This window comes from Purpureocillium takamizusanense, chromosome 9 (assembly GCF_022605165.1).
Source record: "Purpureocillium takamizusanense chromosome 9, complete sequence".
Taxonomy (NCBI): Eukaryota; Fungi; Ascomycota; class Sordariomycetes; order Hypocreales; family Ophiocordycipitaceae; genus Purpureocillium; species Purpureocillium takamizusanense.
This window is the reverse complement of record NC_063076.1, coordinates 961,201-978,978: the sequence shown is the minus strand read 5'-3', so window position 1 is coordinate 978,978 and position 17,778 is coordinate 961,201. Positions and strand designations below refer to the sequence as shown.

At 60.3% G+C, this 17,778-nt stretch overlaps 6 protein-coding genes across 6 annotated transcripts; 3 read left to right on the top strand and 3 right to left on the bottom strand.

The window, feature by feature from the left end:
* Nucleotides 1-510: 510 nt before the first annotated feature.
* On the top strand, nt 511-4,846 carry JDV02_009136 (uncharacterized protein). Its single transcript, XM_047990778.1, has one exon. It carries the CDS (start codon nt 648-650, stop codon nt 2,703-2,705), a length of 2,058 nt encoding a protein of 685 aa, XP_047846787.1. The 5' UTR covers nt 511-647; the 3' UTR covers nt 2,706-4,846.
* Nucleotides 3,560-4,969, bottom strand: GAS1 (1,3-beta-glucanosyltransferase gas1). Its single transcript, XM_047990777.1, has one exon. It carries the CDS (start codon nt 4,641-4,643, stop codon nt 3,816-3,818), a length of 828 nt encoding a protein of 275 aa, XP_047846786.1. The 5' UTR covers nt 4,644-4,969; the 3' UTR covers nt 3,560-3,815.
* Nucleotides 4,970-8,650: 3,681 nt separating this feature from the next.
* Nucleotides 8,651-9,898, top strand: JDV02_009134 (Iota-carrageenase; the record flags this gene model as incomplete). Its single annotated transcript, XM_047990776.1, has 1 exon — nt 8,651-9,898. One exon carries the CDS (start codon nt 8,651-8,653, stop codon nt 9,896-9,898), a length of 1,248 nt encoding a protein of 415 aa, XP_047846785.1.
* A 316-nt stretch (nt 9,899-10,214) lies between these two features.
* On the bottom strand, nt 10,215-12,317 carry JDV02_009133 (uncharacterized protein). Its single transcript, XM_047990775.1, has one exon. The coding sequence runs from the start codon at nt 12,085-12,087 to the stop codon at nt 10,918-10,920; it is 1,170 nt and encodes a 389-aa protein (XP_047846784.1). The 5' UTR covers nt 12,088-12,317; the 3' UTR covers nt 10,215-10,917.
* A 957-nt stretch (nt 12,318-13,274) lies between these two features.
* On the top strand, nt 13,275-16,368 carry JDV02_009132 (uncharacterized protein). The gene is made up of 2 exons (XM_047990774.1): nt 13,275-16,172; nt 16,235-16,368. Exon 1 carries the CDS (start codon nt 14,154-14,156, stop codon nt 16,014-16,016), a length of 1,863 nt encoding a protein of 620 aa, XP_047846783.1. The 5' UTR covers nt 13,275-14,153; the 3' UTR covers nt 16,017-16,172; nt 16,235-16,368.
* Nucleotides 16,260-17,312, bottom strand: JDV02_009131 (uncharacterized protein). The gene is made up of 2 exons (XM_047990773.1): nt 17,114-17,312; nt 16,260-17,008 (listed from the first exon to the last, which is right to left on the bottom strand). Exons 1-2 carry the CDS (start codon nt 17,247-17,249, stop codon nt 16,467-16,469), a joined length of 678 nt encoding a protein of 225 aa, XP_047846782.1. The 5' UTR covers nt 17,250-17,312; the 3' UTR covers nt 16,260-16,466.
* Nucleotides 17,313-17,778: the final 466 nt, after the last annotated feature.

The following is a 17,778-nucleotide window of genomic DNA, read 5'->3' as shown; positions in this document are numbered from 1 at the left end:
TCTGCGTGTCTGATGCCGATATATATAGATGTATATGCCGCCCCCGCAATTGCCGTTGGTTGCCTTGGAGCCTGCGTCATGTTCTGTCTGAAGCTGCCTGTCGGGACTGGCATGGTGTTTGGGTGAGTGCGGTACCTCTAGGGCACAGGCCAACACCGACAGAGCATCGGTGTCGAGTTGACGGTACCTGGGACTGCCTAAAGAGGAAATACTTCGTACGCGACCTACGATTTCAACTGTCCGAGCCCACTAATAACCAGCGGCCTTGTCAGTACCTTATGGCCATGGCGGCTTGCGGGGCTCCGCGCCAGCGGGCCAACCATGGACCCAATGGCTTCAGGGCGGCCCTGGAGCTGTCCGCGCGGGTACGCCACCCTCGGCAGGCGGGGCCGCCCAGGTGGTGGATCCCGGGCTCCATCTCCAGCGTACAGTGCACCAACAAAGGCGCCTGAGATGAGCGGGCAGGGAACCACCTACAGTTAGCCAGCAACCCGCCTCCTCCACACGCGGCCAGCTCCAGCTGCAACAGGGACGCGCACACCACCTGCAACCTGTCAACCTTCATCATCACCTTCACCTTGGATCTTGGGCCTCATCATCGCCCCCGCACTCTTCTTGTGCTCGTGGCATCCCGCGCGCCCGTCAACATGGAAAAGGAGCCCCTCGTAGAACACCCGGCTGACCCGCCCGCGCCAGGGCCGCCCCGTCCCCGGAGACGCATCTCCAAGCTCCTCGTCGGCGCGGGCTTGGCCATTCTCGTGCTGCTCGCCACCGTCGACTCCAAGCTCCCCTTTCGGCCTCACCTCTGCCGCGGCCGCCACGGAAAGGACTCGCCTTTCGGCAGGTTTCCCCGATCCGGCGACCCATTCCACTTCATCCCCTGTACCGACAGAACCATACCGCCAGCCCTCGAGGACCCCAACCCTCTGCGCAGCTGGGCCAGGCTGTTCGATCCGGACCCCGCCCACTGGAACTGGGGCAATGCCTCGGCCGCCGACCACGAGGGAGGCCATGGCCATCTCCGTAGCCCCTTCTCAGGCCGCGGAATCTACCTCTGCGGCTATCTCGACGTCCCGCTTGACTACACCAACAAGTCCGATGAGCGCATCGCCCGTCTCGCCGTCACCAAGTTCCAAGTGTCTGGCCTGGCTCCCCACCGTCGCCATCGCCGTGGCCGGCATGGCGACGACAACAAGGCTGGCAAGAAGAGTGAGCGAACCCTGGTCATCGAGCCAGGCGGTCCCGGCGGCAGCGGCACGTCCATGGCCTGGAGGGCGTCCGAGGGCATCACCAAGCGCCTGAGCGACGGCCAGTACGACGTTTTGGGCTGGGACCCTCGTGGCGTCAACACCTCCTTGCCTGCCATCTCCTGTTTTCCCTTTGATGCCGACCGCGATCACTGGGCTCTGCGCTCCGGCCAGTACCGCGAGACCTCGCCGTCCCCTCGCGCGCAGCTCGAGTTTGTGGATGCCATGAGCGACTCCGTCTTCAACGCCTGCTACAAGCAGCACGGCGACATTCCGCGGTTCATGACTACCGCCATCGTGGCGCGCGACCTGGAGGAAATTCGCAAGGCACTCGCCGAGGACGAGCTGACGGGCTATCTCGTCAGTTACGGCACGGGCATCGGGCAAACGTACGCCAACATGTTCCCCAACAGTGTCGGCAGGATGATTCTCGATGGGACAGAGTACGTGAGAGACCACCGCCTGGTCGGCGGATTCGGATGGACCGCGTTGGATAATGGAACAAATGCCTGGCACGATGGCTTCCTCGGCGAGTGCGTCAATGCTGGTCCCCAGCACTGTGCTCTTGCCAAGCAGCTTAGCTCGGAGCCTGTTACTCTCAAATCCCTGGAGAACCGCATGCACACCCTCGTCAGCTCCCTCATTGAACGCCCTCTGCCCGGATATACCGAGTTTAGCGGGCCGTCTCTCATCACCTACTCGGCTCTCGTGGGTGCTCTGTACGGCTCCATGTACAACGCTGAGAGCTGGCCGGCGCTGGCGCAAATGCTCTTCGAACTCGAGGCGGGCAACACAACCATGGCCGCGGCCATGCTCGAGCGCGTCGCATGGGGATACGACCCCACGCTGCCGTCACCTCCGAACAAGCGTCCGAGTTCTGAGGAGCTCGGCACACTGGTGATTTGCGCCGACTCGTATGACGCCAAGGAGCCGGAGGGCGGCATGGACTGGTGGGAGAACCTGTGGAAGAACATGACGGAGCGCTCGTGGATCGCCGGCAACTCTCGCTTCTCCAACGTGTTTCCTTGCCGCCACTTCACAAAGTACTGGCCAGAGCCGGCGGAGGTGTACCGGGGCGACTTGAACCACACACTCAAGCACCCCGTTCTCCTCATCGCTGAGACGTACGACCCCGCCACGCCACTGCGCAACGGAAGAAGGCTCTTGAAGGAAATGGGCGCCAACGCCAGGCTCATTGCCCACCATGGTTACGGGCACTCGTCGCGAGACAAGTCCAACTGCACCGACTCCATTGCCAAGAGATTCATCCTCGAGGGTGTCGTGCCCGATGAGCAGGAGACGGCGTGCTATGCGAATGAGAAGCCGTACCTGTACGGCGTCAAGAAGGGAGACGCGTCGGCGACGGGGCGCAAGACGCAGAGCGCCATGGAGATTTGGGACGAACACTTGGCGGAGCTTGCACTGCTCAGCCCTGCACTGCTCCCCAAGCGGATGTAGCTCTATCTGTCAAAGTTTGATGCGTTTGAGCCCGAGTCATTGCTCGCGCTCAGCTCAGCGTAACAAGGGACGAATTTCGTGAAGCATAGTCTCGTCACGAAGAGAGAGGCAATGCACTGCAGCCGCTACTCGGGCGGAAGTCTGGCCAGAGGCTCTCCACATCCGTCGCTTGCACCTGGGTCTAGACCGGTCATGTGCTGAGTCCGCCGTACAACTACCAGGATCCTTCCACCTGGTCATAACTTCTATGCTCTCGTGAAAGCCTCAGACATCGGGCTGCGCTTTCTCAGGAACGCCTTGCACAGCCCAGCCGCCAGCTCGTTCCCCTCTGGCCGCCCTGCGTCTCACGTCTGTCGCATCACCGCCGCGAACCACCGCCGCCCAATCGCGATGCTTGAAAGAGACGTCCAACCTTGAGAGGTCCGTATTCTGCCATCTCGAACATGGCGCAAAGTCATGTGGCGCAGAGATGTGCCTGGCCGCTATCATCAGTCCCGGGCCACGTTGCGACGCAGGGAAGTGCTGCGTGATACGACGTTCCGGACCCTCGTTGTCGGTGCCGACGCCGAAGCCAGGCGACAGCCACGATCAGGGGTCTGACTACGTATCAAAAGCTTTTCGCATGGAACGGGCAAGTGTCAGTCGAGACGGCTGGTTCTGCGGCGGTTGGAAAGTGTTTGGCGACTCAAGAGTGCAGCCGTCGTCTATCTGCGCATAGTCCATCGCGGCGCGGCATGAGCGTGGATAGGCGGCGCGGCAACGGCTGTAGAATCCCCAGACGATTGAGCCCAGGACATGAAGCCTCTACATGGAACTCGACATTCACGATGAGCCGAAGATGACAGCAGAGTTTAAACGGGAGTACAGAGTATGTATAAAAGAAAACATGGGAAATCATGTTGCAGCAGCAGCACTATTATGACAGGCGTTATTTTCCAGCAGAGCCCAGCTCCCACACAATTCCCGATGGGCCGATCAAGAGCATCAGTTCACAGGCGGGCAGATGACGACAAGTCGGGCCTGCCTGCATGCTCTAGAGGCCCCCCAGGCCGTAAAAATCCACAAAAGGGGCATACGAATCGTTGTCCGCATGCTCTTGGACTTGGTCCCTTAGGCGGTGAACTCGACAGCGCGGGCGGCGTTGTTGTTGTTGTTGTTGTTCTTGTTGCCGCCACCCTGGCGACCAGCACGGCCAGCGCCGTTGCCTCCAGCGTTTCCAGCGTTTCCGGCGTTTCCGGCGTTGCCGGCGTTGCCAGCGTTGCCGTTCTTGCCGTTCTTGCCAGTGTTGCCAGCCGGAGGGGTGTTGCCATTGCCAGCGCCGCCGGCAGCACCAGCCATCTGGACGGGGATGACACCACCAAAGGGACCAGCGCGGGCAGGGTTCTGGCACCGGACCATGCAGACATTGTCCTGGCCGGCGACGGAGCCGGTACACGTCTGGCCGGCGGGGATCGCGGCGACGAGGGGGTGGTCCGAGGCGTTGCCATCACGGTTGCGGCCACGCTCGTTGCCGGCGACGTTTGTGGTGACCTGGATGTTCTCCCAGGACTGGGCGGTGCCGTCGGCGTTGATCATGCACTTGAAGGGGCCAGCGCCGTCGGCGTTGACCTGGTGGACCGTCATCTGGAGCTGGCCGCCGGGCGAGATCTGGGGCAGGCTGTCGCCCGTCATCTGCATGACGGCGGCGGTGCCCGACTCGGCGTCGTTGGCGCCGGCGCCGATGGTCTCGCCCACCGTCTTGGCCGACGCGCCGCGGAAGCGCGTCGAGTCGGCCTGGAAGGGGCGGCGGCGCGTGCCGTCGCGGGGGGTGTTGGGGTCGACGCCAATGGCCATGCCAGAGCCGCCGGCGTCGCCGACGGCCTTGATGATGGCGGCGTGGCCCGACACGAGCTGCGCGGCGAGCAGCGCCGAGGTGGCGAGGATGACCTTGAGAGACATGGTGTGTGTGAAGTTTGTTGTGTGTAAAGAAAGTTGTTGTGTGTGTGTATATCTCGGGTGCAAAACCTGACCGGCAGGGAGAACGTGAAAAGAGTCTCTTGAAGCGAAAGAGAGAGAGAGAGAGAGAAAGGAGGGCTTGAGAAAGGAAGAGATGAGGCTCTGGATATTAGGCTGCTGAATGAGGCTGCTGGTGATGACTTCTCGAAATGTCGACGACTGGCGATCACCCGTGTGCTTTATACTCGCATCCGCTCTCTCTCTCTCACACACTCTCTCTCTCTATACGTCGTCCCGCCGCTCCCCCCCCCTCCCCTTCGTTCCTCTCCCGTCGGTCATGATCCGCCGTCGCCGACGATCAGCGGGCTCCATGGACGCGCATCGAAACAGCCCCAGGGCACCACCCTCATGGCCCAGCTGCCGAAAAGGAGGGAGGGCGCGAGCGAGCGAGCGAGCCACAGCGCCACCCGGCCCGCGTGCTCGCGCTCGTGAAGCTCGGGCGCCCCGCCTGTGTTCAGCAACACATCGGGGGGCCGACCTAGTTACCCCATTCAAGTCCGTTTGAGGAGAATACCTCCGTGTGTCTGTCCCCTCCCCTTGGCCGCGCGCCAGGGTCCCGGATGGCAGTGCTGCGTGCGTCCGAAGGCGAGGGGGCAGAGGCAAGCACGAGGCGGGGGGCGCGCGCGCGCAAGGAAGGGGTGAAGCGATCGCGAGTTCCGCCAAAGGGAGGGGAGGGTTCGCGGTCATTGGACGCGCGAGGGGTGGGGGTCGAAAAGAGAAAGAAAAAGATCAGTCGAAACCCAGGCACATTATCGTGTGAAGTGGTTTGGGGCACACGCGAGCCTTGGAGCGTCACGAATGTGCCAGGTGAGTTTCAAGGCGCCCTCGACGTCACGGTACTCGGGTTGAGTGCTTACCGAGCGTTGAGGGAGGGGGAGGGATGGAGGGGTTCGTCGGATGCGACCGAAGTAGTAGTAGTAGTAGTGCTGCCTCCAAGGACTGTTCACTTCCGGCGCACATTCGGACGTGCCCTTTTACCACGAACCTACGAAAGCACCACTACTACATACGTACAAAGCACGTCGTGACGTGTGTGGCGGGGGGTCGCGTAGTATGCCGCCGATACGTAGGTACGGTTTTGGCCCTCGGAACGTAGCGAGAGTCTTGGCGACTGCCTACTCTACCGCTGCATAGAAGCCCGCCCGCGCGCCCGCCCCAATCTTCAGCGCGTCACGTCCGTCGGTGAGGAGGGGGAGTGGAAGCACGGAGTCGTGCCGCAGAAAGGAGCTCCGTGACGGTCAAAGCCGCCCCCCGGTCGTCGTCTCGAAGCCCTTTCCGTGTAAGTTGGCGGCGCCATTGCCCGACTTGGACAAGCCCCCCCACCACGCCGCCCGTGCGGGAGCGTGGTTGACACGAACCCCTAACGACTATACTCCATAGTTTAAAACCTGACACACATGGACACAAAGAACCAAGCCTGCAACAGCCCGCAGCCTAGCCAGCAAGCCAAGCGCAGCCTTGCTACCCCCCCCGCCTCCCCTATCTCGTTCGCCTGTCGCCAAAGAAGGTCTAAACTCGGGGGGAAAAGTCCCGTGGTCTCGCGACGGCTCAACGACTCCTGCCTGCGTCGGGGAGGAGGATTGATGCTTGGCCAGTCGCCAAGACAGCACGGAGCCACACTTTAGTTGGCCAAGGCGACGGCTCCCTTCTTGACAAGGAGCCCACCTACCCGCCCGCTCAGCCGCAAGTCGCGCATGACTCTAGCTAGCTCAACTGACATGGCAAGCATGAGGTTTGGCACTGTCATTGGTATAGCCACCACTGGATGGATATGGGGGGGAAAGCAGGGCTCACGTCTGAGTCGTTTGTGCACCATTGACTTGATCCGCCGCCGACAGTACGGGGGGGGGGAAAGGGGGGGACTTGTCGAGCTCGCCATATATGTAAACGTACATGATCATACCAGCGTCGTAGAGTCGACACACTCCTCTTGTTTGGTAGAGCGAGGCTCGAGCACGCCCACGCTCGTGGTCCTGTTTCTTCCACGTCCTCTATCGAAAGCAGTTCATTTACGCACCCCGGCCCAACGAACAGGGAGTCGCCGGAACACGATCTACCCGTGTTCAAGAACATCCTCCCAGTGTTACCTTGGCAAGCTCCTGACGGCACTGGCCTAACTGGCCCCCCCTCACCCATGCATCCTGGTCCGTCGCTTCCTTGCATGTGGGGTGACGCACAGCCACTCTTTCTTTCTTTCTTTTTGTTCCAACCTTTCCAATCTTTGACGCTTCTGTCTCAACACCACGCTGAAAGTAACACTCTCCCGCGTCGCGCTGGGACGGCTTCCGGCTTGGCGGAAACGGCCAATCGGCCTGCAGCCCGCCCCCCTTCACAAGACCAATTCCGTCGGTCGGTTTGCAGACTGGACCGGACCCTCACTGGCACGTTGCGGCTCGGCGCAGCGTCTCTTCTTCCCCCCCCCCCCTCCCGCCCAAGAAGTGCCGGGCCAAGCTGCCTTGCGCTTGAGGCACTGCGTGTGTCAGGCCCTGCTGCTCCCCTTACGAAATTGGCGGGAGGACAGACGGCGGAAAACTCTGTTGATGGCTCCGGGGGGACTACCGCCTTGAGGAGACGGATGAGGGACGGAAGGGCTTCGTTCAGGGCACAAGCGTGTTTGTTGTTGTTGTCGTTGTGTGCGTGTGTGCTCACAGTACGACGCCCTTGATGAGCCGGCAGAGAGGTTGCGCCGCGCACAGATCGATGTGCACATCAGCAAAACAATGTTTAGTGATAGGGATCCTCGATGTGTGATGCTCGCTCGAATCCGCCGATCTTGTTATGCCGTCACACGCACGGATTTCCGTGCTGGTTTTTCTAATTGAGAGCCCGAGCGAGAGCACCTGTCGTAGCAGTCGGTCGGTTGGGAGCAGCCGAGACAGCGCGATGCGTCATCTCTGTGCCACCAACATAGCTCGGGAAACATGAACATTGCCGGGTGGTTCTCATCCCGTAGTAAACATGCACTGACTTCATTTCCCATTCGTGGCCCCGACTGCCAGCTCTCTGTTCTTCTTTGCCAGCTCTCGTCACACACAAGCTCGATACCCCTTTACGTGTGCAGGAATGGTCGACCGCCAACCCAGAGACCAAAGTAACTGGTAAAATGCTGTTGCGGTGAAAGTTGGTATCAGCAACACAGATGCACTATGACCATGGTGACGACGTGCAATCAGATGTTGAGCACATGGCTCTGGCGTCTGCGCAGGAAGGGAAATCTATGCGGTCCAGAGCACGACTGCCCGGGAATGTGAGCGACAATCCGTTACAGCTCGCCCTTTGCACAATTGCACACCTTATTGATAGTAGTAGGGCCATCGTCGGTCAGCCGCAGAAAGTTATAATGCCCTCGTGACACCCTACCTCACAGTATGGTAGAACACGGTTTTGCATCGCAAGAGTCTCGGACCCTTTGACTTTGGTCTGTACGTACAGTCGTACGTACACATACCGCCACCGGAGTCATAGCCATAGCGATACGAACATGTCGACTTACATGTTTGCTGCCTGAGAAATACAGAGTCACATGGCGTATCATCGGCTGGACAAATCGAGACTGCTGTACGGCTGAGAATTTTGGTGGCGCTGGGCTTTTGTGCTGTACTGGCGCTACGAAGGCGGCGGGATGGCTGAAAGGAGATAGATACTAGCAGATGCCAGACATGGGCATCGATCGATTGCAAGTGTTGCTGGAATGTGGAGCGCCGAGCTGAATCGTCAAGAAAGGTCAATCTTCATCGCATGTCAAGTCTCGGAGCATATGTCCGGCGGCGGCTTCCCCTGTTCAGGTGCGTAGCGCAGGGAAGTAAGTGCCCATGATGGCTCTCGATGTCCTATTTCTCATGGAAGAACCCAGATACAAATAAAGAAGCCATCCCTTGGGTGAAACTTTCCAAGCTGCAGCGAAGAGCCATGAAAAAAAAATGATGAAAGATTGTATCCAGCACAGCGCAATGGACGCCAGCAACGGAGTCTGCACCATCAAGCCCAACTGGTTCGACGCGACGCAGTACGGCTACGTCGCCAGCGAGACCGGCACCCACGCGACGAGCATTCAGGCAGCCATCGACAGCGCGGCCGCAGCCAAGGGCGGCACCGTCTTCCTTCCCGCGGGGGAGTATACACTCAACGAACCGCTGCGCATCCAGTCCCCCGGTATCGCCATCGTCGGTGCCCACAGAGCCACCTCGGTCACTCTCAGCGACACCGGGTCCATCCTCGTCACGGCTTCGGACACCGTCATAGAAGGCCTGGAGATTGTACACGACCAGCCCGACCCTAGCGTCACGAGCCCCTGGGAGCCGAAGCCGTACCAGCCTGCCATCCTCGTCGACGGCGCGACGCGCGCCACGCTGAGGAACATTGTCTTCGTCAACGCCACGTCCGCCATAGATGCGCGAAACCCGCGCGGACTGATCATCTCGGGGATCAGGGGCCAGCCCCTCCAGAGCGGCATCCGGATCGAGTCCTCCGACAGCGCCTTCGACGTGTCCGTCCGAGACGTCGTCTTCGAGCCGTCGTGGAGTAAGGACCGACGCGTCCTCGCCTACCAGGCCTCCAATGCTGTCGCCTTCTCCAGCATCAACAATAACCTCACCAAGGCCGCGTTCGAGGGCGTGTCCGCCAGCAACTACGCCGTGGGGTTCGCCATGGGCGGCGACGGACCGCCCTCGTCCATCACGCGGCAGTCCCTGTCCAACGCACGAGCGCTGTTCTGCGGAATCGGCCTCGCGGTCGGGAGCAACCAGGTGCGCTTGGCGGTGCAAGACTTTATCTTTCTAGGCCTGCCGGGGGACCAGTCCGTCAACGGCGTCCTGGTAGGCGGCTCCAACATCACCCTCCACGTCATCGGGTTCCGTTGCGATACCACCGGACAGGCCGCCATCTCCGTCGACGGCCCGTCGCCGCAGCTAGCCACGTTCAGGAACGTCTTCATCAAAGACTGGAACCAGCAGGCCAACGCAGCCCTCGGCCTGCCCGCGAAAAAGCGTCTTCATCCTTTGAAGCTGCCCCCGCAGTTGGACAGCATCGGTATCAAAGTTTCTGGGAATGATCTTGCTGAGGAAGTGACTTCGGCCATCTACGCGGGCTGGGGCGCATATGTTGAAATCAGCGGAGACAAGACCTTCACTCAGACGCCTCCGGCGAACTGGCCCATCAAAGGCGGTAATGTTGACAAGATTAACATAGTGCCTTTTTGACGCAGATTGTCGGCGGATCGACGAGAGAGGGGATGACGGGGTGTAGCTATTTCGAGAGGTTGATAGTATCGCGGGCGTTAAAAATTGACTACTAGTCCTCGTATCACTGCAGAGAAGTAGCATCGCGGGGTTTCTACTGTGAGCAGTCGCGCTCGTCGTACAGCAAGACGGCACAGGCACTACCCCGCCGAACGTGGCGTTGGAGCAAAACGTAATCCCGAACAGCAGCCACAAGACGCGGGACAGGCAGTAAGACGAGAAACCCGCAGCGGTCTTCACCATGAGACATCAGCCCAGGATGACAGCAGTTCGATCTCAGGCGGAAAGGAATACCCTTACAATTGTAGTGTACGTCTATGAAACCTTCTTCAAGGCATTACCAGCCCCTCCCAGCGCCGGGCAAAACAAAAGCAACCCACCATGATTCGTTATACAGACCTCACCTACCTACCTTGCCTCCGGACCATCGCAGGCATAAACAAGGACAGGCTTCACATCAACACCCAGCTGCAGCATACTACAGTATACAGCCATGCTCATCGACGTCATCGCAAAAGGCGCGCAGTGCCGACCGCAACCACCAGCGTTACAATGACGACGCCATATGCGACTCATCCGTTTCCGAGCATGCAGCGACGAAGAAGGAACAAACAAATGCCACGAGGCAAGAGCATCTAAAAATGACTTGCGTGGTGCGCGTCCGTGGCCCGTGACCGCTGGGGGCGGATCCGAGCTCGGGTCAAGCCGACTGGTCGGCTGACCGGGTTTGCCTTCGTGATGGACAGTCACGCCTTCGCGACGGGGGAAGAATAGAAACCGGACTCACCTCCCGGACCCAGAAAAACAGGCCCGGCGACGTCGTAACTGGCCGTCAGCCGGTCACCGACGAATGGTCAAAGAAACGCTACGGTCGCTTCACCATGACATCAGACAGCGATAGAAGATATTCTGGTCGTTAGTGTCATAAGATACAGATATGTACAGTTAGGTTCACATATATACAGCCGCCTGCCTCGGTGCTAGTCAACCCGTCTTCTGCCCTTGGGTCTCTTCCGCAGTGCCTCGTGCAAAGGCTTCTGTATCTTGCTCGACGCCTCCTCCGGACTGCGCCGTACCTCCCGCGCCAGTTTCCCGGCTTCTCGGTGTGTCACGTGCGATTTCGGTGAGGGCGAGCGTCGATGTGGTGAGGGTAACCTTCTGGCGGCCACAGACTTGAACTCCAAGTACGAGGATGCAACACATTCCTGCCTTGGCGTCGGGGTATCGGATTCTAGGGTATCATTGACGGCGTTCAGGGTTGGAGTGTCGAGGCAGTCAAAGTGGTCGTCGGGAAACTGGGCAGTGGGGAACTCGTCCTCGTCCTCGCAGACGTCATCGGCGCAGTCGCACGAAGATCTGGTCTCCGCGGAGTCGCAGACCGACGTGACAGTCGTGTCGCAGCTATCGGATTGGGACGTTTCATCATCGCCGCGATGCTCGAATCGGCGTCGAAGGAGTTCAGGGCAGAGCCCCGACTCCGAGCCTGAAAACGACATGGAGCGGGATGGCGGGTTCGTGGAGTAGGTGATGGAATCAGAAGGCGACGAGGCCGCGTCCGAGTGCATCGCCTCCGACTCCGGAGGCGAGAGCGGACCCGCAGGACAGGACTCGTGATCGATGGTACACGGCTCGACAGTCATGATGGGACCGTCGGGGAAGAACTCGTCGTGGGCAAAAGGAGAACAAGGAGCATCCTCGGTGCTGCTTGCTTTGGTGCTGACAGTTCGCACGCTGTCGGCTTCGGAGAAGGAGGAGTAGGACGACGTCGACAGATGATCGAGGTGGTCTTCAGGCAGGTAGCTAGCAAAGTACCTGACGATGGAGTCGTAGGAGCGGGTGCGGAAGAGCTGCAGGGCGTGCTGCCACTGCTCAGTGCCGATCAGCTTCGGGTTGGCGATGATCTCGACGGCGAGCGCCTCCAGAGACTCATTGAGCTCACGGAGACGCTGCTGCCGTCGGGCCGCTAAGAGGCCGTGGAACTGCTCAGCAGTGTCGGCATCGTGGGAGATTTCGAAAACGTCGTGGTGAAAGGCTTCGGGGTCTTGGATGGTGGAGGTAAAAGTGTTGTAGCGGTCGTGGAGTGTCGTGTAGAGGTCGTCCTTCTTCATGCCAAACTTCCAGAAGGGCCAGGCCCAGTCCATGTCGTCCATGTTGCGAGAGTCGAGGCAGGCGTCCAGCCGCAGTTGCAGGGCACGCGCCCGTCAATCTTGCGGTTCAACGCTTGGTGTGCGAAACACACGAGAGCATATCTACTGCTTAGAACTGGTGATGGGAGTCATGTTGGCGGTTGCTGGCGAGGCGGACGGCGGGATTGACGGCGTTAGAGAGTGTGTATCGTGCAAAATGGCGAGATGGACGGGACAGACGGGGACAGCGAGACTCCTCTGGTGACGAAAACAGACGGGCAGCGCAGCCGGGGGACAGCGTACTAGCAACATAACACGGCCCGCAATCGGGCGCTCAAGGGGCGACGCACGGCGGCCTCAGGCAGAACTTGACGCCCCGTTTCATTGGACGCCATGTCGTGAAACTGCAGCTCCGCCATTTGCATGGGCCAATCATGCCGTTTGCATAAGCATCAAAGGCCAATCGTTTGCTAGTGGGCGGGGGGCTGATCAAGCTAGCCCCCCGGCTGCATTAGCGATGCAGGCGTCTCGAAAAAAACGGACAGTTGCCACGGAATGGTGCGCACTGTCCCTCCCTCTCCGTGACGGAGTGGGCTGTTATGTTTGCCGACTGGCGGTCACCTGTCGACCCGGTCGAGGCCACGACGGCTTCACGCACACGACGCAACGCGCCTGGTGAGCGGTCACTCATCGCGGTCAGGCGGCAGGCATGCGGCCTCGAGCCCGGCTTTGTTTGCCACGGCGTGCCACTGCCTATTGTCACATGGGTGCAGCTCGAGGCAGAGGAACTACAAAGAAGAAGGCATGCCCGGCGCGTCGCTGGAGCGTGGCCGCTCATCGTTCACGCTCACTCACTCACTCACTCACTTGGCTCTCACCACTCCGATCAGAGAAGGTGAGGACGCCGCCCCAGCTGACGGGCTGTGCAGGACGAGGAGCCGGCGAGGCGCAGTTCTACGAGCCAACCAACAACCCTGGCCTGGGTGTGGCGGTGACGGCGGCCGCTGGGAGGTCAGGATGGACCAGCCTGAACGCCCCCAAGGCGGATATGGATGACTGCCCAGCCACGGGAGGCTTGTGTGCGCCTTCCCCGTTCGTATCTTCTCTGCGGCTCCCATCCCTCACCAGCCACAATGCCACACTAGGGCCCGGCCCGCTGTAAGCACACCCCGTCTGCTTGGACAGCAGCGGGTAACAGCCTAGAGGTCCCTTGGAGGCGGCGGGTGGTTCGCGCTGGCGGCCCGTCGCCCGTCGCCCGCCATCAGGCACCACAGCGGTCCATCCCCGATACATCCCCTCCAGGGCTGGAAGGAGCTGCCTTACGTACTGCTGCCGTCCTAGAGAGGCCACCAGGTCACTGATGACTGATGACTCGTGCTCAAGAGTTGAGGCTGAGACGCCGCTACCTCTCGTCACTCCTTCAACCCGCCATCAGCAGTCCAGGACGCCTGCGCACTCGTCCTACCCAGATGACTATGACGATCTGGTTTCATTTCCGTACGTGTTCCTGCATTTATGGCGTGCGTCCGGCGTAATCGTCCCTGTTGGCCCCTTGTCGTCTCTGCTCCCTCTCTCGATTCGACTCCTACTACCGTACCGCTGGCCACATCCGTCCTGTGGGAGTAAGCACACAGAGTCAGAGAAGGGGTGCTCGTCAGGGTTCCTACCTTGTTCACCTTGCCCTACGTTACCTGCAGCCCTTCCTTGCCTTGGGAGGTTGGCCCGTACCCCGCAGCGCTGCCTGGAAGAGCCGCCTCGCCTCGACATCTTCCATTTGTTGCCGCACGACACTCCCGCCCGCCGAGGTCTGCGCCTTACACACGACGTTTCTTCCGTTGTACCTACCACCTCGATTCGTACCATTTCCCCCTGCAGAGGCCCCGGGCACCCACCTCGCCAGCTAAAAGCGCGCTGGAACCAGACCAGACGGGGCTCTTTCTCCAGTTCCCGTCCCCCCACCCAACCATCCATCGCTACCACGACTCAGTCGCGCTTGTACCTCCACTTGCTCATCGCCAACCGCCAACTCAGCCCTGCTGCTCAGCTTGTTAGGCATCACCGACTGCTGGGCCTCGTTCCTTTTGGAGCTCATGGCCGACCCCAGGCCCGAGCCCTCCGAAGGGGTTTCAGAGGAGAGGACGGAGCCCTTTTCACAGTCGGAGATTGATGCCCGATACAACCGCATCCGCGTCGAGGAGCCAGGCGGCCCCCTCGACAGCGAAGTCGTCCCGCTCGACGTCCTGCAGGTCGAGGACTGCCACCACCGCCAGGGCATCCGCATCCTCGTGCGACCTCTTACTCCCCTGCCCAACACCCGTTCCGTCAGTCCCGGGAGCGACAATTGTCAGTGGCTCGCTCTCCGCGCCGAGGTCGCCTCGTCTGAGCAGCCCGAGCACAAGGTCCTGGCTGTGACTCAGACCTCCAAGGATATCAAATTTTCCGTCAGGATCCCCAGAGAGTCTCTGGACGAGTCGTCGCGCCCGCCCCTGTGGTGTGAGCTCTACTATGACCCGGCTAGTGACGGCGTCGTCTTCTTCAACAGATCAGACGTCCCCATCACCCTGTCAAGGATATCCCAGACGCCGCTGGCCAGCCCACCCTCCAATGAGAGCTATGTCGTCAACCCGACTCTTGCGAAGACCCTCACGCCGGGGACGTGGAGGATGAAGACCAGAGACATTGCTGTCTTGGACTTTAGGGTCCTGGAAAAGCGCCCAGTCACGCTCTACCAACCTCCGCCGACGGTGCCGGAAGACTCGGCTTCGCAAAGCGCCAGTCTCAGTCTGAGCAATTCCAGCGGCAAGAGGTCTCTCACCCCAGACGACGATGGCAAGAGGGTCAAGCGCCGCATCTCAGACGCCGAGAGGGTTGGCGACGGGGTCATCATGTTCCTCAGCCCTTCCGCCGAGCCACTCGTGTTCCCGCTGCCAAAGGGCCGCGAGACCAAGCAGCTGTCGGCCGCCACTGCCCACGCGTTATTGGACGCTGAACAGGGCGACACCATCCTCGTCCCCGGTGTATGTGAGGTCGACGCCTACCAGCTCACCAAGCGGGAACCCATTGCGTCGACGGCCTTGTCAGCCGTATACAAGGCCACCCACTCGCACGTGACAGACAAAATTGTCACAGTCAAGGTTCTCAAGACGCGGACCGCCAATGCAAACGACAAGAATCTCGCCCACGAGCGAAACGTTATTCGCCAAGCCGACATGTGGCTGCGAGAGTGCCAGAGCCAGGAGGACCTGAAGCACGACTCCATCGTGCGCTACTATGGAGGAGACGCCCGGTTCCTGTCCCTATATATGGAGCACGTGCCGGCGCCGGATCTGGCATCTTCGACCCGTTGGAGGAACAGGTCGGACGAGTTCGTCGGTGGGCGCGACGACGCCGTGCGCATCCTGCGCGACATTGCTGGCGCCCTCAACTACGTGCACGGACGGAGGCTGGTCCACAACGACATCAAGCCCGCCAACATTCTGTACTCGCCCGAGCGCGGTGCTGTGCTGTGCGATTTTGGTCTGTCGACGCTGGCGGCTAACTCGCCGACAACTGGCGGCACGCCATACTATGTCCCGCCCGAGTTTATCGGAAAGAAGCTCCGCGGCCCTCCATCGGACGTCTGGGCGTTGGGCATCACGATGCTCTACGTGATGCGCAAGATACCCTTCCCGGACAGCCGGGCGAGGCGGCATCACCCCAAGCCGCTGTACTGGCAGATTGGCGGCATCAACAACCCCGGCTTACCATATAAGCAGCATGGAAACGGTCAGCCGGCGGTTGCGCAGATGCGCGACTGGCTGACGGAGATATTCGAGGCGCGCGAGAGGTTGAGCCCGCGCGATCGGCTGGAGCGCCTGATCAAGGACATGCTGACACCGAACCCCAATCAACGCATCACCATGGCCAAGGTGCTACAGGAAATGGCCGCAGAACAAATCACGGACGTGCGATGAGGAGATACCACAGCTTGGAGGGCGTCACGTGAAGTCGCATTTTGATCAACCTTTATCAATCGCATATTTGCCGAAATAAGAGCAATGCCCGGGAATACTTTTTGATATTTACGAATGAATTTCGAAGCACACAGTGGAGGGTTTCTTTAGGACTGGGTGAGAGCCATCCGCTTCAGGCACCTCAACAAAGACTTTGGACTGACATGGGCAGAGGACAGACGACAATGGTGGCTTGTCTCATACCCTTGCTCAACGACATATACCATAGATGTACAACGCATTGCATTTACATGGCTTTGCATGATGGAAAAGACGGGTGGGCATTTATATTCATGGCTGTGATTAATAGAAGCTTATAGTTTCTCTCGAACCCGCACATAGAGCGTGTGACACTCTCCAAACTCCAGTGTACTCCGCGCAAGTCATGAAGAGCATAGCCTTGTAGAACGTCTAGAGACCCATTCCAAGGGCAAATAGGGAGGCCAGGCCGGCAACGGTGCCCAGGGCGACGGCATTGACGCCAACGGCACCAGCGCCGGAGCCCTTGCCGCCGCCATTCCCAGCGGTCGAGTTGGCACCAGCCCCATCGGTGCCGTTGGCGACGGTGCCATTCTTCTGCTCCTTGACGGCGGCGACGGTGATGTTGCCGGCGGAGCAGCCGTCGAGCTCCTTTGCGTCCTTGGAGAAGCGGATGTCGGCGCAGTTGTAGAGGGCGCTGCCGCTCTGGCCGATGGTGACGACCTGGATGCTGCCCTTCGTGCCGTCGGCGACGTCGATGCCGACGGGGAGGGCGACCTTGGGGACGCAGAGGGTGCCCTTGCCGGTGGTGTTCCAGAACTGCGGGGTGAGGGAGACGTTGAAGTTTGTCGAGTTTGCGCCGACGGCGAGGTTGACGAAGACGTAGGTCCAGGGGTGGTGCAGCTCGAGCTTGAGGGAGCCGCCGCCGAGGGGCCAGTCGGTGGAGTTGCCCTTGCCGTAGGGGACGCCAGCGCCTGGGATTTTTTTTTTTGTTTTAGTTTATTTGTCGAACAGATATACTCCTCGAGTAGCGACACTGCTGTCAATGGAGACGGGGGGAGAGGGGTGAGGTGTCTTACAGGGATACGTCCACTGGCTGTAGTTGGAGGTGTCCTCGTGGGCGAGCGTGTCGGCGCGCCAGGACGGGTAGGAGAGGCCGAAGTGGGCGACGGCGCCGTGGACGGCCGCGAGGGCGAGGAGGGCCGTGGAGAGCATGTCTGTTTGTCCGTCTGGCGGGCTGGTTGGCTGGGGCGGGCAAGTGTAGGTGGAGGTGGAGGTGTAGGTGTAGGTGTAGGTAAGCCGGAGGAGGTTTGTGAGGCGAGGAGCAGAGAGTGTGTTGAGGATATAGGATATCGGCGGAGCGGCGGGCAGGACGGGAAAGAAGCTGGTCGCGGGCGACAGCAGCGGCTCTGACAGATATATAAGTCACACCAAAGTCAGGCAAGTAAAAAAAACCGGCGGCGGCAGCGAGCCCAACGCCTTGTCGTCCTGCTGGTGGTGGGGGAGGGGGGGGGAGGAGGGGAACGGACGGACACCAACCCGCCAGGGGAACAAGCCGTCAGGCTATTGCGTTTCGAGCTCCAGGGCTGAGAAACAAAGAGGGGACTTTATTCTCTCATCTCTTCCCTGGTTCTGTGCGTCCCATACGTACAGCACTGTATACTACGGTTTATGGTCCGGGACGGAAGGGGGCGGCGGGCGGTTGGTGCGACCCATGCGCCTCTCTCGCTCTCTCTTCGCTCTC

What these genes read in the sequence shown, in the direction of transcription:
- JDV02_009136 (XM_047990778.1), top strand. Translation starts at nt 648, where the DNA reads ATGGAAAAGGAGCCCCTCGTAGAACACCCGGCTGACCCGCCCGCGCCA.
- GAS1 (XM_047990777.1), bottom strand. Translation starts at nt 4,643, where the DNA reads ATGTCTCTCAAGGTCATCCTCGCCACCTCGGCGCTGCTCGCCGCGCAG.
- JDV02_009133 (XM_047990775.1), bottom strand. Translation starts at nt 12,087, where the DNA reads ATGGACGACATGGACTGGGCCTGGCCCTTCTGGAAGTTTGGCATGAAG.
- JDV02_009132 (XM_047990774.1), top strand. Translation starts at nt 14,154, where the DNA reads ATGGCCGACCCCAGGCCCGAGCCCTCCGAAGGGGTTTCAGAGGAGAGG.
- JDV02_009131 (XM_047990773.1), bottom strand. Translation starts at nt 17,249, where the DNA reads ATGCTCTCCACGGCCCTCCTCGCCCTCGCGGCCGTCCACGGCGCCGTC. An exon ending in CAGCCAGTGGACGTATCCCT is followed by an intron (nt 17,009 to 17,113) that starts GTAAGACACCTC and finishes AAAAAATCCCAG; the next exon opens with GCGCTGGCGTCCCCTACGGC.